The sequence below is a fragment of the Mustela putorius genome, unplaced genomic scaffold, assembly GCF_011764305.1.
Source record: "Mustela putorius furo isolate JIRA1106 unplaced genomic scaffold, ASM1176430v1.1 tig00000407_pilon_pilon_pilon, whole genome shotgun sequence".
NCBI lineage: Eukaryota > Metazoa > Chordata > Mammalia > Carnivora > Mustelidae > Mustela > Mustela putorius.
The window spans coordinates 597,550-621,880 of NW_025421373.1; the positions used below are offsets into that span (position 1 = coordinate 597,550).

The 24,331-nt window shown below is 34.3% G+C and overlaps 1 protein-coding gene across 1 annotated transcript in view; it reads right to left on the minus strand.

Annotated features, from left to right (window-relative positions):
• Positions 1-24,331, minus strand: part of LOC101677505 (cadherin-10) — a 172,531-nt gene that overhangs the window by 101,280 nt on the left and 46,920 nt on the right. The window contains exon 2 of the mRNA XM_004738087.3: positions 7,421-7,776. Coding sequence (XP_004738144.1) covers positions 7,421-7,651 — 231 coding nt within the window. The 5' untranslated portion in view covers positions 7,652-7,776. The remainder of the gene's footprint in view (positions 1-7,420; positions 7,777-24,331) is intronic.

The following is a 24,331-nucleotide window of genomic DNA, read 5'->3' on the forward strand; positions in this document are numbered from 1 at the left end:
TATATATTATATCATATCCCAGCAAATTACTCCTCCCTTTTCTCTTTCTTTCTTTCTTTCTTTCTTTTTTTTTTTTTTTAAGATTTACTTATTTATTTCAAAGCCAGAGAGAGAGAGTGCACATGTTGGAGGGTGGCAGAGGGAGCGAGGCAGACCCTTGCTGAGCCAGAATCCCACACACACGTGGCTTGACCAGGGACCTCAAGCTCATAACCTGAGCCGAAATGCAGAGTCAGATCCTTAACTAACTGAGCCACCCAGGAGCCTCTGCTCCCTTTTCTAAATTTAGTCTATCTACATGGAAACTTACCTGTTCATACTGTTCTTTATGTTAGCTTTTAGTAACAATTATGAGAAGCCATGGAACAGTTACCCAATTAACATCACAATAATAATAATGGCATTAGTAGTAATAATAAAATAAAATATTAAAGTTAAATAACATTCTTTAATAAAATGAATGTAAAAATGTAACTATAGTATGTGACAATTTAAGAATTCAGTTCAGAACATTTGTTAAAGTGTCCCTTCCTTTTCATGCTTTAATAAGAAGCAACTGAGAATTTGAAGATGTGAACGTATACCCGAGTATGAGACACTGATGAGCAAACATTAACATACCATCCCACTTTTTCATTTTCTTTACTGAAAAGAACATTATTCTTCAGTACAATGGGGACAAAATTTAATTGAATATATAATTATATATTGTCTCCAAGAAAGAAAATGAAAGGGCTTTGGTAGAAATTCATAATACTATAATAATAATTTCCCCATGCTTCATGACCATTACACACACACCTGCTACTTATAAATTACATTGAGATACTTTCTGCTGAACAGATTTATGTGAGATTTAATACATGTCTTCATCTATAGAGATTTCTCTCGTGTTTTTGCTAAAAGTAATCGACTCAATTTTCATATAATTGTCATTATAAAATAATGATGTTTCTTAAAAGTTTATATTTGAAAAATTACAGGTCAATTGTAATTTAAATTTTTATTTGAATTTGACTATTTTTATATAATAGGTAAAGTTTTTCAAAATTTATTTGACAGGCAAATTTTGAGTCATTCTGTATATCAGCCTGTTATTGTTTTGAATAATATCTACTTGTATCTACTTACAAGTATTGCTAGACTTCACAAATTCATTGACCTAACATCACAGAAAAAAAAAAAAAGATTTAGAAAATAAATCCAGAATTATCTTTTATCTAAAACATATACTAATAAAAGTAAGTTCAAGAGATATCACATAGGGAGGTAGATTTTAAAAGATGCTATGTAACTAGCTGAAGAAACAGAAAGAGAAGCAGCAGCTTCTGTGGGAATGGATTAATAAAATGGTGAGCATGAGACAGGAATATACAAAAGGAAGGCTGTGGTTGGGGAGAAGAGATCACAACATCCACAGCATTTCGGGGTTAGAAACTCAAGTGGGAAAAAAAGGAGAATGGGGGGGTAGATTTGCCACAAATCCCTCGAGGACAGTATGGGCAGCAGAGTGTGGTAAATGTGGTTAGATGGTGGGTGTGTTTGTGTATGTGCGTGTGTGTGTGTGTTGTTTCATGAAGGTTATAAAATGAAGTCATGACGTATACATGAGTAACCTTGATATTTGAGAGCACGTCATGTAAATAACTTCATGGGAAAGTGTAGTAAAAATATGTTTTCACTACTATCAGTAAGAACTTATAAATGAAAGGATGATTATGGTTATTTATATATGAGTATCTCATACTTAATTCTATTTATCGTGTTCTTTCTTTTATAACTATATTCAACATTTGACACTTGACATTTTGCTATTTTTGCTATATTTTGAAACTGCTAAAAGGGATCCTTTTTCCTATTATTTTAAATGGGAAAAACAAAAACAACAGAATACTCATACAGGGCACCTAAACTCAAAACCAATTTCCTAAAAAGTAACCAAAGACCTGTAAAATAAGAGTAACGAGCTATAACGTTAATCTGTAAAATACATAACCTGTACTACGTGACCATCTGAAGGTTAATATGAATGAACATGGCTTCTCTGTGTTTATAAATCTTGGATATACATTCTTTTTGACAGCCTTTGTCATCTTTAAACCATCTATGTGTGGTTTTGAAGTTTTATCTTCAATGCAAGTGTATCTGGAATGCAACTCAATACCTTCCTAAATATTGCTTTGTTAATATACTGAGCTTTGACAATGTAAGCATATTTTCCCTATATAACTGCTGGCTGAAATATCATTGTATTGAGAGATATAAATATTGTATGCATTTTGAGAATTAAAAACCAAGAGGTGGTCTGCCTGGAAAAGATTATCAATGTTTTGCAGGACATGCCTCTATTTAAAAATGCTTTTATTGCTTCTTGCTTGAGGAGTGTGTAAAAAAAGTCTAAAAACTCCACTGCATTTTTGTTTCATTTCATGCTCTTTATGTTTCAGAGAAATAATGTCTTTATTCATCCAAAAGTCCAAATGTGTCTTCGTCAGGAAGATCTATAGCCATGTCATCTAAAGGTGTCTATGCCAATGTCTATCAACTCATTCTGATTTATTTTCTTCCAGATCTTTTTTCTGTTTAAAATTACTACTATTTGTTTTATGCCTCATTCTTTCAATGGCTGCTATTAATAAGGTCCCAATAGAAAAGAACTCTCCACCAACACTTCTCCAGCCCCCATCCCACCACTGAAATCAGGTCTATATATATTGAACAGTTTAAACAGTTTTCTGTTGTTGTTTTTGTTGGTTTTTAATATACAGTCTTTTTGGTCATGTATGAATTTTAAAAAAGAGTCACCTGGAATTTTTAGTTTCAAGAACAATATCATTACAATTATTAGAATATCCAACTCTCTGAAGAGAACATTCAATCCATTAAAATGTTTGCAATTCTCTGAACTCCCAGGTAGCATTAAGTTTTTCCACATACTCAATTCAGATCTGTTCACCCCAGAAAGACTGCAGTGGGGAGGGTGGGCAGCTTCTTGTCTCTGTCCTAGTCCCAACTACTCTATCTCCATTGGAACCAGGTTTGATTTATTTGTAACTATATGGCAAAAGGAACATGGTCCAATATGGTGGGCACAGTTGGTATTTCTGGTATTCTATTTAAAGTTGGGTTATTCTTTCATGGATCACATTTTTTCAGTTTTTGGAAGATCTCTCTTCTAGAAATTTCCAGTGAGCAATTTTTATGAGGCATTGTACAAAAAATAAACAGATAAATAAAAAAAAAAATAGAAGTATATACCTTGACTCTCCAATCTCGACTTTTAATAACATTGATTTATGTCATGTAAATCCCAAAACTGTTTTATTTCCACTTTACTTACAAGTCCTGCAGACATAGAACATTGCGATATTTGGTACTTATTTTTCAGTTCTTGGCTTTTGGGTTCTTTGCTTTACCAGAGATTAAAAGACCTCATAAAATGCTGTTAGCTTTATTATTTTCTCTTCTCTGAAAGATGGATACTTGGTGAGCAGAGAAATCTTATTTTTGCCATCATGAACTCAGTAACAGAGTAGGTGTACATGAGAAGTATGCCTTCTACATATTCATTGAAATAATGAATGCATACTTTATCCCTAGTAGGTTTGTGGAGCCCACAGGTCTATGGAGAAGGATGATTAAGAGGCTGGAGCCAAATGTGGGCCTAAGGATTAGATAGGACATGAAGGAGAGGAGACCTGGAAAGAAATCTAAGTTTCACAAAGCAAATACTCATGGCAACTCTGGAAGGAAGAAATAAAATTATAACTGAGAGTAGGTCCAGAAGCAGGAACCCAAAAAGAACTAAAATAAAAATTGAGCTGTTTAGGAAAATGTAAACAACTGGCAAACTAGGACAGGATTTCGCCATCTTGTCACTATTTACGCTTTGAACTAGAAAATTCTATGGAGGTCTGTCCTGCGCATTGAAGGATTTTTCAGCAGTAACCTTGGATTCTGCCAACTAGATGCCAGTCACACCCTCCTCACCTGCCACCACCTGATGGTTTTCATTAAATCAGGAAACGTAGGCAGTTACTCTAACTACTTGTAAAGTATTATGTTTTCACTTCCGGGAGTGAATTGCCTTACTAACTATGCTGACTCAGAATCAGGTTTATTGTTACCCAAGAACATTATTAAATTTTTGGTGTTTGGGGATTTGTCTCTGTATCTGGTTTTGATTAAAAATCTAATTTTAACATGCTCTTCTCCATTTAAAAATAATTATATAAAATGCAGACAAAATTTTTGCAGTAAATAAAATTAGTATTTCTCTTAGAACTATATATCTGTTACAGCTTAAAGTAAATTCAAGACTATCTAGTTTAATGTCATTATTTATTTTATTTGAATATTTGGAAACTAGAAATTCAAAATTATTTGTCCAGGGCAACTGAATCAGACCATAAGAAGCTGTGATTATAAGTTATGCTTAAATTAATAAAAATAGTTTATAATCACAATGTTTTTCAAATATTAAGTTGGAAAACAGCAATACAACTATAGAAGGTTACAAAATGAAAGCAATATAGTACACCATGTAGATTACTTGAAGTTCAAGTTTTAAGCCACTTGCTATGGAAGGTAAAGACAATTTTGTGATTATCTCACTGAAAATAAAAAATAAAAATAGTTACAACAAATATATTTTAGTTTAACGTGCTTTTGACTGAATGATGTAGAGGAAAATTTTTGAGAGCTGAACGATGAAATGCTTTGAGTTCATTTTTGGTTGGCTTGGTTTCTTAATCACTCTGAGACAAACAGTGGTACAAATGAGGTTACATCTCAGTTCCTCTGACTGTTGGTTGGTTGTCAAATTGTATATATATACTTTTTAAGATTACTTATTTATTTGACAGAGAGAGAGAAAGTGTGTGCTCAAGCAGGGGGAGTAGGAAAGGGAGAAGCAGGATCCCTGCTGTGCAGGGGTCCTGATGTGGAGCTTGATCCCAGGACCCTGGGATCATGACCTACCTAAGCCTGAGCCAAAGGCATATGCTTAACTGACTGAGCCACCCAGGTGCCCCAGATTGTTTAGTATTTTAAAAAATGTTCTCTCTTTTCACATATGTGCTTTCAGTCTTGTCTTCACTCCATCATTATAATTCTTCTTTCTTCTTATTCTGAGTTCCCCAAATATTCCCCACTACAATGGGGTGTCTATCATCTTCCCATATGTCAAGTAATTAGAACATGCATTACTACTACATCTAAACTAACCTAGTTAGACACTGAATCACTTAGCATTAGTATTACATTCCTACTTCAAATATAGTAAAAACTGGCAGTGAAATTTCTGAAAGGAAGAATGAATATATAATAAATGTATTATAAGTACTTAGGGGGATATTTAGGGGATTTGAATTTTTATATTCATTTTAATGTATGTTTATTAAAGTATTGTATATTGCCTTTTTAACATATACAGATCTGTATGTTTATATCTAAATTAAGTTTTTAACTTGCTTTTATCAAGCAGAGCAAGGAAGAATAAAATTTGGGTTGTGTATCAAGATGCATATATCTCAATTATTTACCAGCTTTAATTGTCCACAGGGATTTAAATTCTAGACTAGTTTTCCCCAACAAAGAGCCAAGTAGTATCATATGATTCTGGGAATTAAGTTCAGTGCAACTCACATCAATTCAACCAACTAAATGTTAAGCTCCACTCAAAGAGCTAGAGAGAAAGTGAAGTATGAAGTAAAGGTCTTTGATCTCAAGGTGTTGACATTCTTCTGGGAGAGAAGAAATGAAAGGACATAAGTCACTTGACTGTCATGTGAGAGTGTATAATGTAATGGTAATTTATCAACACTTACTAAATCCTCATGAAAATGAACTCGATGATGGAAAACACATGCAAATATGCCAAGTAAGTCCTATGTTCAGGAAGAACCAAAGGAAACTATTTGATTTATAGCTTCTTTGGTCTAGATTTATGTTACTACATTTTCACATGATTGCTTTCATAAACTTAAAGTTGCCTATTGTAGCAACCATAAAATGTACCTTAATCCTCTCATTTTAGGCATCCTGTCAGATGTGACCTGTGATAAGTCTGGCTATGATGGTCTTTCTCCTAAGATTGTCACATTGCTGGTGCTTTTGATGAGACTAATGATCTAATTTCCTCACTAATTTTTATAATTGAATAAGATGAAAACTTGTCTCTGTGCACATATCACAGTAAGTAAGCTACTTCTACCTGCTTGTCTTCTACTGATTTTTCCTTTATGTAAATGTGCCCATAGTGACACTTCTCCTTCTAGTTAACGTAGCATTTAACCTTTAATGTCATCTTTGTCATATTGCCAGACATTTAAAAAGGACTGAAATAATTAGAACATGAAAAAATATATCCAAGTGTTTTAAAATCAATGAAAAATATTTTCAAAATTGTTTTTAAAAATAGTTTAAAAGTAGCTTTTCTTAGAGGATAAAAACTTTAGCACAATTTTAATTATTTGAACAAAGCCATTAAAATTTAGGTTAATACGAAGTTCTCCATCATGGTAATAGTTCATACTTTTACAGTATTAATAAATGATGTGTTAACATGTGACTATATTTGATTTCATTTTGCTAGTGTCTTTTTCTCTTTTCTTTGATATATTTTCATACGGTCCATAAAAGTAACCATGACTATGAACATGAATTCTTTCTTAAGACATTATCTACCTTCTAGGACATTCAGAGAGAGCCAGAAAAGAAAACTGAAAATGAATACAATGTAGTATATAGAAGCATCCATTGTTACTTTTCATTGCACTCCCAACCACAACTAATTTTCCTCACTAATTTTTATAATTGAATAAGATGAAAACTTGTCTCTGTGCACATATCACAGTAAGTAAGCTACTTCTACCTGCTTGTCTTCTACTGATTTTTCCTTTATGTAAATGTGCCCATAGTGACACTTGAGAAAAATAAATAACACTCATATCTGAAATAAGCTTTCTTATAAAAAAGCTATTTTGGGGTGCCTTTGGTCCTACTTTTAATGACATTTGCTTTTTCATTCTGTAGAATATTAAACAATTCTTAAATGTCTTTTTTTCCTCGCTGAAATCAAGAGCAGTGTGAAATATAGTCATTTTAAATGGCTACATCGACATATAGTTTTCTCACTATCATTCATATCTAACTACAAATTCTAAAAGTGCAATTTTTACTACTTCTTTAATCCATAAAGAAATGGACAGAATTAATTCTAGCAAATGAATCACTACCTTTATCATGCTGTATTTATGTATCCCATAGTCTCTCAAATTATAATTTCTATTCTATAAACAACAATTACTTGAGGATTAGAGAATCAAATTCATGAGACTAATGATCTTAAAACCCTCAGGTTTTCCCAAGACATAATAAAAAAAGAATTTAAATATTTGCCATTTCAAGGCAGACTTACCTTGCCCACATATTGATAATCAGATCCTGTATATTCCTCCAGTAAGAAAAATTGATTCCACATCCAACCACGTTTTTGACGATGCAGAATTTTGCCATCACTCCTAGGCACCCGTGCACCTAAAATTCTTTTCTGGGGCACAGGAGTCCTTCTGAACATTATCTCTGGAGAACAGAAATGTGGCAGGCATACCCAGAGTAGAAATAGTACCAAAAATTGATATATTGTCATAGTTCACTTCTTGAAAATTTCCAACGTGGATGAAGAGAAAGCAGTCTTATTTTATTGGGTTGAATTTTACTGTGTTTCAACTGGTTTCCAACATCTCATCAACGTTTTGGACATGTTTCCAAAAGCTTCAAACAAACAAACAAATAAAAAAAGTCAGTGGACAACATTTTGAATATTACCTGTCACTTCAACCTTAAAGTGATAAAGCTTAACTAACAGCAACCAAAATATTTACTTTCCCTCTTTTATATAAAATACTGAGTAGTTTTTGGGAGATGTTACTTGTCTAGTATCATCTTAAATTTAAGAAAAGATAACGGTAAATAACTTCTTTTGAGCAAATTCTAAGGAAGGGACGTATTATGCTTTTATTTATTTTGTCTTCTGTCATAACAGTTTTCAGGAATTATAATACCTATATAAAGTAGAGATGTAGTTAATTTTGCATGCCAACTTTTTCAGAGTGTCTTCAACAGGCTCTTTATATAAATTAAAACACTGAAAAAAAATAGTGACTTAAAAAAAAACGATAGAAAACATGCATCTGTTATGCAATGCAAGGGTATTTAAATTTTTATATATTTATTTTTTTATTTTTTAGACAGGGGTGAGGGAGAAAATATGGAGGTAGAGGTAGGGGCATGTGATTTTATTTGGTTTTATTTTGCTACTGTATTTCTATTTCCTGCCTTCTTCAGGAATTTCTTGAAACTTGCCCTCATATTCCATATACAGAAATATACTACAAGTGCTTTATTTATTGATTGGGGATATATTCTGTCTCCCTGCTATAATTGCATGGGTTGTTTTGCTGCTGCAATAAGTGTCTTCAACAGACTCTTGCACAAAGATGATCAATAAACATTTGAATTGAATGAATGAATACACTGTAAGTTGATTCCAAAATCTAAGTACCATCCCCTTTTCTATATGGCTATACCTCTATATTATGTATGGAAACACATATTTTGATCATAGTTATTTTATTCTTCATTTACATTATTGTCAATCCTAACAGTATTATTTTTATTTCAAAATCTTTTCTGTAGATTGTTTTTGTTTGTTTTCTGTTAAAACACATGATAAAATATTTGTTATAAAAAAGTGGTTTGGGGACCAAAAGGCTTGAATTCCTTTTCTCTAACATGGCAACATATTCTGAGGACTCCAGCATAGGCACTGACATTTATGCTCTCATATACAAAGATCTGTAAGCAATCTGTTTACTTTTTTTGTTTTGTTTTATTAAGAAGACTTAAAGGTTAATGCAAATATGCTTTTACAAATAAGATAAATGGTGAAGCAGTGTTTCCCTTGAGTGTATTAAATGACAGTGGAGCTCTTGACAGCATGGGGAATAGTCGACAGAACAGACGTAAACTATTAAAGCAACGACATGTCATGCTACACTTTGAGTATAGAAATTATCTGATACATAAAATGATTTTACATTACAAGCACTGACTTTACAGAAACTTAAATTGATTGGACTCTAAGTAAGAGGAACATTTACCAAAGCAATGTCTGTCTTTTTATGTAACGGGGCATGATAGATGGTATTCTCTAGAAACATACACTTTTCCTAAGAGTTAGAAGAAAGTGTGTCATTGAGACTAGCTGCTCTTTTCTGTCAAAGCTTTAACATTTATTGAAGCAACAATCATTCTCATCTCTCTTTTATTCGTTTAAAAAAAATATCTCAACAACTATACGATATACTGGTGAACATTCTTTTTTTTTTTTTTTTTAAGATTTTATTTATTTATTTGACAGAGAGAGATCACAAGTAGGCAGAAAGAGAGGAAGGGAAGCAGGCTCCCTGCTGAGCAGAGAGCCTGATTCGGGACTCTATCCCAGGACCCTGAGATCACAACCTGAGCCGAAGGCAGCAGCTTAACCCACTGAGCCACCCAGGCGCCCCTGGTGAACATTCTTAATGCAATTATAACATTATCTATAATTTTAAAAGCTTAAGCATCAATATTTTGGGGAAGGAGTAGGTGGAGAGGCTACCTATAAAAGGTGTAGGTAAATAATTAAAGCTCCACATAGGAATGGGATCTTTTTTTGGATTATTACTCTAGTTTCTATCTTTGAATGCCTGAAGGGTCTATCACGAAATGGATTATTTAATAATGATTTAATATCATTAAAATATGTTTAAAATATATTATAAGTAAATATCACTTGATAAAGCCATTTCAAACAACAACAAGATTAAGTAAAATTTTAAAAAGCAACAGTTTTTAATTTTGATTATTTTGATTTATGAATTTTTTTCTTTAGTACATTGGGCTTTGGGTCCCATATCTAAAAATTTTTGCCTAACTTACAGTCAAGAAAATTTATCTCTTATGTTCTCTTTTCAAAGTTTTATAGTTTTAGTTGCTACATTTAAGTCTATGATCCAACTTAAATCAAGTTTTGTATATGGTGTGAGATATGAATTGAAGTTCTTCGTTTGATTTATGAATATCCAGTTACCGGAGACTCCATTTGTTGAAAAGTCCCTTCTTTCTCCACTGAATCGCCTCTGTGCTTTAGTCAAAAATCAGTATGTCTACGTATGTGTGGGTCTATTTTTAAGCTCTCTAGTTCATTCCATTCCTCTATTTGCCCAACTTTATATCAATAGCACACTATCTTGATTACTGTAATTTGCTTTTTTAAAGATTTTATTTATTTTTCTGTGAAAGAGAGCACAGGGGAAGTAGCAGAGGGAGAGGGAGAAGCAGGCTCCCCAGTGACCAAGGAGCCTGATGGGGCCCTGGGATCCTGACCTGAGCCTAAGACAGAAACTCAACTGACTGAGCCACACAGATTACTGTAATTTATAAATCTTGAAATCAGATAATGTTAGTGTTTCAAATTTGTGTGTGTACTTATTATTTTAGCTGTTTTGCCTTTTATATTTAAATTTTGTAATTACCTGAGGGCACCTGGGTGGCTCAGTCAGTTAAACAGTTGAACGGCTGTCTTTGGCTTGGGTTATCATCTTGGGGTCCTGGGATCAAGCCCCACTCTGGGCTCCCTGCTGACCAGAAGTCTGCTTCTCCCTTCCCCTCTGCCCATGCCCGCACTTATGCTCACTCTCTTGCAACTAAATAAATAAAATCTTTAAAAAATCACATCTACCTTGAAATTGTTATATAAAAGCCTATGGGGATTTTGATAGGGATTGCATTGAATCTTTAGATGAATTTGGGGAAAACGGACATCATAGCAACATGATTCTTCTGACCTATAAACCCTGTATATCTCTATATTGATGAGTTCATCTCAGTAATGTTTTCTAGATTTCAGTATATAAATATTGCTCATTTTTTGTGAAAAAAATTTTTTGTTTTTGTTGCTATATTATTTTTATTTTTAAACCACTTTCTTGAGGTATGATTGAGATGCAAAATGTTGTACATGTTTAACATATACAACTTGATGAAGTTGAACATGATAAAATGCATTATTTAATATTGATTTAAGATCATTAAAATATGTCTAAAATATATTTTAGGGGGAAAACCCAGAAATATTTAATAACAGATCGCAAATCATAATTGATTATAGGCATATCTAGAATACACGAAGAATGCTCAAAATCCAAGAATAAAAGCACAGAGCCCAATAAATAAATTAGAAAAAAGCTGAACTGATACTTTACCTAAAAACATAGAAAACAAAAAGTACATGAAAACATATCCAACATTGTTCATTATTTAAGAAAAGCAAACTAAAATGATTAACTATTAACAAGTGTTAGTGAGGATGTGGAGAAAGTATAACTATTCTACACTACTGATGGGAATGTAAAATAGCACAATGTCCTTGGCAGACAAAGTGGTAGGTTGAATAATGGCCCCTCAAAGATAGTCACATTCTAATCCCTGGAACCTGTGAATATATTACTTTGTAAGGTGAAAGGTACTTTGCAGATGGTAGTAACTGCAAGGTTGTAGAGATTTAGCAGAGTCCTCTGATTATTCAGGCGGGATCATTGTAATCATAAGGATCCTTGTAAGAGAAGGCAGGAGGATCAGGGTCAAGAGCAGGAGAGAAGATTAAAGAAGAGGTCAGAGTGTCTTGAGCAAGAGGGCAGTAGCCAGAATGCAGGAAGCCTAAAAGCTAAAAAAAAAAAAAAGAAAGAAAGAAACCTCTAGATTCTCCTGAGTCTCCAGATGGAGCATAGTCCCTTGGACAGCTTAATTTTAGACTTTAACCTCTAGATATGCAATAGATACATCAATGTTGGGGTAAGCCACTCAGTTTGTGCTAAGTTGTTATAACAGGAATAGGATTGGCAGACGCTTAAAATCATAAAAATACACCTACAATATAATCTGGTCTGCTCCCAGATATTTATAAAAGAGGAATGACAGTATGTGCTCATCTAAAACCTGGGTGGTTCAGGTCAGTTGAGTGCGCGACTTTTGGTTTTGGTTCAGGTTCAGGTCATGACCTCATGGGTTGTGAGACTAACCCTCCACCCCCAACCCAGGTTGGGCTCCAAGCTCAGTGAGGAGTGCCCTCAAATATTCTCTCCCTCTGCTCCTCCCCCCCTCAAATAAATAAATGGATCTTTAAAATGTTGTATATGAAGGTATATAGAAATTTATGGATAATAGCCAAAAACCTGGAAACAAACCAAATGTTACAGGTGAATGGATAAGCAAATTATAGTATTTCCCCACAAAAGAATGTTACTTAGTAATCAAAAAGAATAATCTTTTGTTCCACAAGTAAGGAGCCTGAAGTTACCACTCCAATGTAGCAACACAAAGCTGAACAGACTGAAAAATCATGTCTTCTGGATCCATGAGATCCACAGGAGGACTCTGGGCAAACTCATACTCCTGAGATTGGAGAGACAGATGGATGGATAAAGGAAACAGGACTTAACAGCAAAGACTCAAGAGCAGAAACCATTTTGGAACCAGTAATCATACAGGAAACCTGAACTGTAACACAAATTACTGGAGGCTTACTGCACACAACTCTGAAACTGAAAACCTCCAGGGCCATCTAGGGATGGGGGCAGGTCTCCTCAATATTACAAGATTTACCTGCAGCAGCTTGACCAGGTTCCTACAGTAAAATCTGAGAAAAATCCCCTATGTTTTCAACTGGAGAAGCAGAAAACATTTTGAAAAGCCTAGATCATTCTTTTCCTAACAAGGTCTGCCCTCAGGGGAAACTAGTTAACCAGAGCCTAATTTACTAGAGTATTATCAAAGTCTAATTGACCTGGGGGAAGGGAAATATATGGTTCAGTTCTATCTAGTCATCACGCTTCACCTACAGAAGGAAAAAAATGAGAAAAGTTTGTGAAGTTCACAATCCAAGGGCTTAGGCTCACAGGCTCACTAAGCTAAAGTACTAACCACAAGCTATAGTAGGCTTCCCCTGACCCTGCACGTAACCCGTCGCATTACTATAGGACTATTTATAGCAGTTCCATTTCCCCGTATGTGTCCACGTATTAACAAAAATAATTATAAAGCATGCAAAAAGGCAAAGAATCACAAACTGAAGAGACATAGCAAGCATCAGAATCTGACATGGCAGAGCTGGAATTTAAAGCAACTATTATTAATATGTTAGGTGTTCTGATGCATGAAGTAGATCGCATACAAGAACAGATGGGTAATGTAAGCAGAGATAGAAATCCTAAGTACTAAAATGAAATGGAAGAGATAAAAAACACTGTACTGCAAATGAAAAAGGACTTTGATAGGCTTATTAGTAGATTGGACAGGGTTGAATGTCCAAGGACATTTTTGGTAAAAACAAACAAACAAAAACCCCACCAACCACCATAAAGGTAAGTGATGTTGAGAATGGCAGTGGGTATTTGAGGAATCTCTGTACCTTCATCTTAAATTTCTTAGAAACCTAAAAATACTGTAAGAAAAAAAAAGAACTTATAAACACACACAAAATAAAAATAAGAAATTATAGGAAACAAATTTTTCCAATGTTAATTCTTCCTTGGTATGTTCTTTGTAGCTACAAGCCCAGTTATTAGCATTTTCAAAATATTGCTCCTTCATTATAGATGCCACAAAATTACTCTTCCACTAACCTGACTCAAAATACAGAGCATCTTTGACACTTTCATTAAATCAAGTATATCTCCAACATGGTCTGTCAATATACACTCTTGCTTGTGTTTTTTTCTTCCTGGCTGTCAGCTCTTCCAACCCCATACTATGTGCCAACACACTATTTATATAGTTTTTTAAAGATTTTATTTATTTATTTGACACAGAGAGAAATCTCAAGTAGGCAGAGAGGGGTTCGCGGGGGGGAAGCAGGCTCCCCACAGGCTTCAGTCCCAGGACCCTGAGATCATGACCTGAGCCCAAGGCAGAGGCTTAACCCACTGAGCCACCCAGGTGCCCTGTGCCAACACACTATTTAAATTATCATTATTTCATGCAGAAAGTGTATACTATCAAACTAACAAATTTCCTTAACCTTCATCTTTATTACTTTGTAATATATCCTACAGGGTGTTAGCTAAATTAATTTTCCAAAACCCACTTCACCAAGACCCAAATCAATTAAAAATTTTTAATATGTCTAACTACCGGACAGATAACATCTGAACTTTACAGTTCATTGTCATGTCTGGAACCAGGTGATTTTTAAAAAATATATTACATTATTATTACATTATTTCCAATTGTTTGTTTCATGTAAAGTCTGACATGTAACTTTTTACATACATAAACTACTCCCTCACTAATACATAATTCCAAATCATGTCTAGATATTTATAGTCTGTTGAATTTCCCTCACTAGTGAATTGTTACATGCATAACTGAACATTCTTGAATTAAGCAATAAATATAAAAGTTTTTCTGAACAGGTTAGATTACTTATGGTGAAAAACAAAAGCTAAATTTTAGAATATGAAAATATAATGTAAAGGAGTGATACTTGTTTGAAATTGTAAACAGAATTATAATTAGAAGCAATTAAGTGGGTTGAGACAATAGTTAAACTATTTCCTGATATGAAAATGTTAAAAATTAATGAAATTCTAAACTCATTTCCAGTTAACAAATTTATTTTCAAGAAATCTTTTAACACCACAGTACCTTATTTTAATCTCAAAAATCACTTAGTATGAATATCACATGAAGTTTAAAAATTTTTGAACCGTCTCTTAACATTCTGCATTCCTGTCATTCCTTTAGATCAGTCCTTGGCAACATTTAATGTAAATTCACATCTCCTAGGGCTCTGGTTAGATGTCAGTGTTCTCATTTAGTAAGTTTGGGTGGAGCACAAGCTTCTGCATTTCTCACAAGCTCCCCAGTAATGTCAATGAGGCTGGACCACACACTTTGAACAGAAAAACCCAAAGACCTCTCTAAACCTAAATCATCTTCAGAACATGTTCATGACTTCTTCCTGTTTAATGTAGCATTTTACAATGATGGGAAAATACAATATGAGGTGACTACAGGAAGATCATCATTATTTCCAAACAATCAGCTTTTTTCCAGATTCTTTTTTAATCAGAAGAAACTGATTCAAGTCAGCGCACTACAGTAATTAATCTGCTCATACTAGAAATTGTTTTCCTCTATATGTACACTTTCAAATCTTTGTCTGAATTTTATTTCATTTTTACAACCAGAGAGTTTTCATTATTTTTCTGAAATATTTATCAAAACCATTGTTTTCTCTAAAATATGCTAATTTTATTTATAAATAGTAAGCCGAGAATGGCAAATTACAGAATATAGTATAATAGACATTTTGACACATCTCAATTATTAATTAAGTCTCCACACATCACAAATGATCAATTAAGCTATAATCCACCCCTGGCTAATAAAAGGAATTAGTCATTCTTCAGTCAGTTGATTATGTTGATTAAGATCTTAATGTACTAGCTTTTAAATTTTTCTTTAATTTTGTCATTTATGATCATAATAGAAAATCCTAAAGATTATTAACACCAAATCCAAGCCTCTATGGATGAACAATTTTAATCCTTTTAGAGTTTCATAGCACCAATACAGCCTAATGACATTTCAAGATCGAGAACTAAAGGAACATTTTTCAGGTGTGTTTATACAATTTAAATGAGCCAGTGCATACTAAATATTTCCTTTTTATGCAGCTGATACCATTTTATCCATCTAGTATAAAGCACTATGTGAGATAATTGAATCAAAGCACTACACTAAGGACTCAAGTAATATGAATCCATATGCTTGATCATATTTTCCAAGAGTTCATTACACATTACCTACTGTGCTCTAATGTCACAGGAAATGCATAATTCTACGTTGAATATTTATCACTCTATCTTAAGTATGTGTCTGCATATGTATCTCTGTTTAGACTGTAAGTTTAAAACAGGATCTCATGTCTTGAATCACAAGTTAAAATAAAGGGACTGCACAAAGTATTAAACATTTTTGGAATTGTACTGAATATTATTATTCTTTCAAAAACATTTCAATGAGAAGGAAACTTGGTTTCTTTTTTAAAAAAACAAACAAACAAACAAACAAACAAACAAAAAAAAACCCAATGTATCCAGGGCCCTTTATAGCATTTTATACTCACATCCTATTTAAACGTAACATCACAGAATTCACACAAAACATTCATCAAATTGGAAATCAATATATTCTTTTTGAATGAAATACGTAACACAAAGGTTTGCTAGTATCAGATAAATTATCAAACATTGTGAGGATTGTTACCAATGCAGATAGAATTCCAAGAAGCTCGATTCCTTGCTATTCTCCTCAGATTAAAATTCCCCTTCAAGCAAAACCATTTGAAATTAATTTTATTCCCCAGGAATGTGACCTGCACACAAACCAGCAATACACTTCTCCACTCTACTATGTGTTAACATTTTAACATGATAATTAGCAAAACCAGATAGGACACACATAAATTTAGGGCAGTGTGCGGATAGAGCATGTGGCAGGAGTCAAGAGAGCATTGTTGAGTGAGACACATAAATAGGTGTGGCCATTTTCTCTAAGGTCCCTGCTAATAAGCTAAATAAATGAATAAATAAATAAATAGCACCCAAGAGTTCTTGCTTTGCTCTCTGCAGCCTTTTTAACTTCAGTAGCAAGTGACAGTCCCAGAGGTAACGTGATCTTCGCTCAAGTTAGCAGTGCTAATACAGCTGTGACATTACACCTGCTGCTTCCTGGAAGTCTCATTCTATTGTAGCTAGCTAGGATTTATTTCACTATGTGGAAATTGGTAGCAAGAATGCTCTCAGGATGACTTAAAGATGTTAGGAGAAAAGCCATCTGGTACCCAATTTTCTTTGATCCAGGATTTGAATTGCTTCTGAAAAGCAATAAATGAAGAGATGGGGAGAGAGGGCTTGAGAGTTTTGTTAGGAATTCCTTCCCAAGAGAGGGCATGATTCCTCATTTAATGCATTCTTTGTAGGACATCAAGCAAAAATTTCCATAGCTAGAAGAAAAAAAAACACTTAAAGATAACTTCCTTTTGAAGTTATTTAAGTGAAGCCTGTGCATGTACTAATAAATAACATGCAAACAATCACTGCACTTCACTGTGTTCTACTATGTGAATTTATAGCAAAGGCACAAAATTGGGGTCAACCAACAGAAAACTGTGTTCTTGCTGTCCAACCTAAAAGTGCAGAAAGACATGACATTAACTTGTAAAATTAGTCAAAAGTACAAATGTGGAGATACATTATCGGTCATAAAATATCTACTTCATTTATAAATATAGTTATTACATGTGGAGAAGCACAGTAATCATAAGACAGATCTTTACTGGCAAGCATTTATGAGACGGTCAGGCTTAAATAAAAGAAGCAGACAATTTTATCAGCACTAATTTTTAATTCTAATTATGCTTCAATATTTGCACAATACTAAAAAGCCCATTTGTAGATAGCCTATCTTATCTCTATGTGGAGGCCCATTACATAAAAAAGGATTAACTCCTAAATTATGCATCTGTAGCTGAAATATAAAATTGAAATAGCATTGTGTTTAATTTCATCTTCTTGAGGGCAGAAAGGACTAGATTGTAATTTATTTTCTATTTTTCATAATGCCTGGCTCAATGTTAAATAGTACTTTCATCATAGTTTTCAACTGAACTAAAAAGACAGTATACGGTTTATTTCTTTATTTTCTATTTTTTATTCATATTTTTAAGTCTTTAAGATATCAGTGCTTAAGTATAGACTCTAGACTCTAAAACATTGCATGAGATTTGTAGATACTTTAATAGTTTAATAGTTTAAATAATTAAATAATTTAATACGTTAATAGTTTACTTTAATAGTTCAAATTAAGTTTAATAATTTAATAATTTAATACTTTAGTAGTTTACTTTAATAGTTCAAATTAAGCCAGATTATAATGAGCACCCTAATATGCTAGTTGTACCAATAGTTGTGTGTCGGTGTGTTTTGTTTTGTTTTTCACAATCTCAGAGGGGTGTGCTTAGAATTTTCAGTATGTAGATGGGGTCACTGAGGTTCAGAACTGTTCTCTCAGCAACGTTTATAGAGCACTTTCTGTGCACCATACAATTTGCTGTATGGAAGCTGTCAAATGTGAACAAAGCTGAAACAACTCTCACAGTCTAAGAACTAAGTGTTGATGAGCACCAAATCCAAACATGAATGGTCTGAGAAAGCTTTCTTCAGAGTATCGTGTGCTACATGACACATACGGAATAGGAAACAATGTCCTTGAGGAGGACATTGCACCATGTGTGCATGATGTATGCAAACTAGCATGGTCGTTAAACCGAGTTCTGGCAACCCAGTAGGATGGACTGGTGTCCCATGAATTGGAATAATGGGTCATGCATATGCGATGGGTCACAAATAGGAAAAACAATGTGCAAAGCTCTGGGGACGGGACAAGGAGGATGTTCACGGACAAAATGGAACACTTCCCTTTGCTTTTATGACACAGTTCTTCAGAAGCCGAAGCTCAAACCTAAATTTAGGTCCAGGCCTGTTAAGATGCAGAGTCCAAGTCATCTGATTGTTCAACCCCAATTTTCTCTCAGTCAGGTCTGTCTTATCAAGGAGGAAGCAGAAGGCAAGCTGAGGACAAAGCACAAGCCGACACCCCGCAATCTCCCCTGTCACCCGGTGGGATATGTGTGACAGTCCTCAGACACTCCTGCCTGAGCTAAAGCTAAGGGAAGGGAAAACAAACGGATAATTTACACGGATTATAGTCCTGCAGGACAGGAGTGTCCCTCAGTTTACACATGTCTTAGTGATTAACTGAAGAAAAAAAAAATCAATCTTATCAATAGTCTGACTTCCAGAGACCCATAGACTCAGTTTCCTGGAGCCCTAACATAACCCATCCATCTATACTGATGTGGAAAACAAAGGTAGAAGGACTGTAAATAAAATAAAATTTCCTTATAATGTATCACCCATTGACAAGTCCTTGAAATAGGCAGAGTGAACTGTCCTAGGGACTTAACTGACCCTTTGTTAAAGGCAAAAGGCAACCTTAGCCTGATCCCCAGGATCCTGTAAGTCTACTCTAACATATAGAAATTTCTTTGGAAACCTCCTTTATTTCTACCCCCAGCCCCACCCCAAGATACATGTTGGGAATCATCCCCAAAGTATATGACCCACTGATATACATCTGAAGAGACTCATTGACTAAGAGATAGGCAGGACTAGGAAGGGAGAGATAGGTAGAGGGCTAAGGGATCAGGCTCACAGAAATGCCAAAAAGGTGGGAGGAAACCAGGGATAAGGGAACAAACCAGACCGCGCTGCCTTAGCTGGGCTCTTGTTATAACAGTCACTTGTGACCAATAAAGAATTACCAGACCCCAAAAAAAGGAGTAAACCATTAAAGATGTTATCACCAGTTCTTACTGAAACCAAGATGTCACAAGATTGTTAAGTCCACAAGCTCCCTGGTCAGTTCTAAATAAAAGAGCGTCCGTGGAGGCCCACGCAGGCAACTCTGTTGAGACCTCTCTCACTCTGGAGAGCTTCTTCTGTATCCTAGCTTAATAAAATTCTCTCATCTCCTTTGTGAGATTCATTCTTCAACAGTGTGAGGCAAGAATCTACTCTCCTGCTTCATTATGACTTTCATGGGCCCTATGTAGTTTACTTTTGTGGGCTTTTTCCTCAATAAAATAATAAGAACCAACATTTTATAATGGTATTCATAGAAAGACACATATTAATATTACATATTAAAGCATGGTCTTTGACCTAAAATTTCAATTTTTACCTGTGATTTAAAAAAAAAAAATAAACCTATTTTGATGGGTCCCTCCCCTAAAAGTACTAGGAACCCTAAGTTCTATACATACTCTGCCTAATGGGGAAGTTGGTCCTAACCGTAGCAGCAAACATATGATCAAACAATTTTGAATCGAGCTTCAGAAATAAATTTTTTTACCCATAATTTCCTCTGACAGATATGGAAAGAGTTTCAAGAGTAATGTTACACGATGTGCTCAGTCTCAAATAGTTAGTGTCATAACCACTAACTCAGGTCACCAGATCTCCCTTGCACTGTTCTGAAATGTCTTGCATAATTTAATAATGAATAGATGTTATCATGATTAAAACTTAACACTTAAACACTGTTAGTGAGAAGACATCCTTGCTAGCTTCCAGTTTGCTGAGCACAGAAAAGATGAACCTACTTGAAGGGGGAGATCTGACAGCACAAGTGTGTGAACTACAGATCATGAAACTATCTGGACATATACACAGTAAGTTCCTGGATAAAGAGTATCTACTAAAAATGTTAATGAGAGGAACGCCTGGGTGGCTCAGTGGTTTAAAGCCTCTGCCTCCGGCTCGGGTCATGATCTCAGGGTCCTGGGATCAAGGTCCTGCTCAGCAGGGAGCCTGCTTCCTCCTTCTCTCTCTGCCTGCCTCTCTGCCTACTTGTGATCTCTGTCTGTCAAATAAATAAATAAAAATCTTTAAAAAAAATGTTAATGAGAATGTGCTTGGACATATAAATTCCACAGATTGTTTTTGACTTAAAACATCATTGACAGGGGCGTCTGGGTGGCTCAGTTAGTTAAACAGCCAACTCTTGCTTTCGGCTTAGCTCATGATCTCAGGGTCCTGGAATCGAGCCCCCGTTTTGGGCTCTGTGTTCAGTGCAGAGGAGTCTGCTGAAGATTCTCTCTCTCTCCCTCTGTTCCTCGCCTTGTGCTCTCTCTCTCTCAAATAATTAAATAAAGTTATAAAAACAAACAAAAAGACATGTTACTGACATGCTGAATTTTAAGTACAAATTTGTAATTCAAGTTGCTTTGAGGACAAAGATTCAGTAGCAGTCTTTCTTTTTAAAGAATTGTGTTTTAAGAAGGAAAGTTAGAATTAAGACAGAAAATTAGTTAATTAAAAATATTAAGAATTTTCTTTAAAGAACATAGATATACATAGATATACATAGTTTCTGTCCCTTTCTCTAACTTACATTCCCTGATCCTGGCCTCATCACTGTCAACCAGTCAATTCTCAGCAATGTCTTTTGGAATTCCAATGGAAATAGGGCTCTCAGCTTTTCATGTGATAAGTTTTATGACCACCTATTTTTAGAAGTTTTGGTTTCCAAGTATGTGTATTTGACTTTTTTTTTTTTTTTTTTTTTAGTGCAAACATCAATGGAGGAATCATTACCTGCCTGTCATTATTTTTAACCATTTGAAAGTATTATAGTTTAATGTCTGTTTTACTGAATCATTTAGTGACTAAATCCAGTGTAATACAAAAAAGTCACTAATGCAAAAATCCACACTATTGAAGGCAATAAAATTTGTAAGCTTTCAGATATTAAAGGAAAAAACTGATTCCTGAAAAAATTATATACTTGACCCATATTCAGTCACAATCACTGTGGGAACTAGAAAGATGAATAATTTAATAAGAATTTAGTGAGTTAAGATCAGTGCCAGAAACAAAGTAGTACATCTAAATTCTGGACCATTAAGACACAATCTATAAAATCACATTGACTCAAGTCAACTGCAAATTGCTCAGCATTTCCTAGCTCCCTTGGATGGGTGGTAGATGTTCTGCATATAACCCCTTCTGGGTGCATGATCCATTCTGAATTTCTGCATGGGGATTCTTATTACATGGTGCGACATCCTAACTTTTGGATTATTCCTCCAAACAAATTCTATGTCTTGGATTATTCCTCCAAATTAATTCTACATCTTGGAAAAAAGCGTATTTTTTATTGTTTTGTGTGTTTGTGTATGTGTTTGCGTTCTTGTGCATGAATGGCTTTTAATGGACTGAGATAATCAAAGGAAATATACAATATATGCATTGTATTTAAGGAGTTTTTAACTTATTTTCCTGCCTTCTACAACCACCAAGAATCATAAATACCTGGGGGTGGGAAGATAAGTAGGGGATATAGAAAAGAAGTTCAATGTAGATTAAATTTTCACCTTTTTTTTTTTTTTTTTTTTTGGTCACAAAGAAGGCATATACCTCAAGTACTAATTTTCTAAAATGGAAGTCTCCTATATTCACTCAAGATCTCTCCTGATTTCTTTTGTCGACATGAACATTCACCTTTTTAAGCACAGTACATTGATCACTTCCATAATTTATCTTGAATGATAGCAATTTCATTTGATGTTAAAACTCTAAACCAGGGGCACCTGGATGGCTCAGTGGGTTAAGCCGCTGCCTTTGGCTCAGGTCATGATCTCAGGGTCCGGGATCTAGTCCCACATCGGGCTCTCAGCTCAGCAGGGAGCCTGCTTCCCTCTCCCTCTTTCTCTGTCTGCCTCTCTAACTACTTGTGACCTCTGTCAAATAAATAAATAAAACCTTTAAAAAAAAAAAAAAAACCTCTAAAACCAGAGCTGACTTCAATTTTTATTTTTTTAGATTAATTTATTTGAGAAAGAGAGAGCGGAGAAGGAATCCTCAAGCAGACTTCCTGCTGAGCATGCAGCCTTACATGCGGCGTGATCCCAGGACCCTGAGATCACCCCCTGACCCAAAATCAAGAGTGGGCCTCTTAACCAACTGAGTCACCCAGACATCCCCGATTTTAATTTTAAAAATAGAAGTAGGACAACTACCAGGGAAGAAATAAAACATCTGTGGTATATCCAAGTAACAGAGAGCAGAGTATGATGGGAAACATAGCACTGTGCCCAAGTCAAAGTATCAGTAGTTTCTGCCCTCTTCAGCTTTAGTTATAAAGACTGTTCAGTCCAACCTGTACTCTTGGTCTATGGATTCTAAAGCAAACCAAGCAGGATACACACGGGAATGCATGCACATGCACACACACACATCAACAGTGGACTCATATGTCTAATGCTGAATATACTTTAAAGCTCTAAAAAAGAAGAATCCATAGTACTCGGGAAAGGATGATAAAACTGAATGACAAGAACACACAAAAAACAAAATATCATTTAAGATCACAAAGCTCATTATGGTCCTTTCCAATTCCATTCCCCCAAATATTTGATATGTCTGGTATATAGTGCAAATGTATACCCTAAGTTTGCAACTGCAAAGTGTGATTACAAAATCATAATTGAAATTGTGCAACTGGAAAAAATTAATATTGGAGGTTAATAAAAAATAATGTTAGTATATATACTCACATCATCGCAAATGGCAAGATTGCATTCTTTTTATGGCTGAATAATATTTCATTATTCTTTATCCATTCATCAGTTGATGGACACTTGGGTTGTTTCCATAATTTGGTTATTGCAGATAATGGTACTATAAACATTGGAGTACACATATCCCTTTGAATTAGTATTTTTGTATTTTGGGGTAAATACCTAGTAACGCAACTGCTGGATCGTAAGGTAGTTCTATTTTTAATTTTTTTTGAAACCTCCATATTGTTTTCCAGAGTGGTTACACAACTTTGCATTCCCCCCAAGAGTACAAGACATTTCCTTTTTTTCCCATCCTTGCCAACACCTGTTGTTTTTTGTGTTGTTGATTTTAAATTGAATAAAATTTCAAAAAATGATGTATTTTAAAATTTGTAAGGTATAGTTAAAGAAGTGTTTGGAGGGATAATTATAGCATTGAATATCAATTGCAGCAAAAAGAAACATAAGTCAAATCAATTATCTAAGCTTTTTAAAATAGATTATTAAAAGAAGAATTAATCTTCAGGAGACAAAAGCATATATATACACATAATAAATATATATATATATTTAATATACAATGATATGATATATATAGTATGTCTTTTATAAGGGACATAATAAACAGAAAATAAAATCATAAACTTAGGGAAAATAATTACAAACACATATGTGGTAAAGCATTTATCCTTAGTACATTAAAAAATACCAAAGTCAATAATTAAACAACCCAATTGAAAATAGGCACAGGCTTGAATAGGCATCTCAATAGTAACAAAGAATACTTATGCCAAATAATTACATAAAGAGATGCTCAACATCATTCACCATTAATAAAAACCTGAAAAGTAAAACCACAATGTTTACCATTATACTACATTAAATAGCTAAAATAAAATGTAAAAAAGACATTAACAAGTGTGGAAAGGATGCAAAGCATATGAAACTTCAATACTTTGCAGGTGGGAATGCAAAATATTCTATCATAATTAAGGTTTCTTAAAATGTTACATATATACTTACCATTTGAAGTAACGT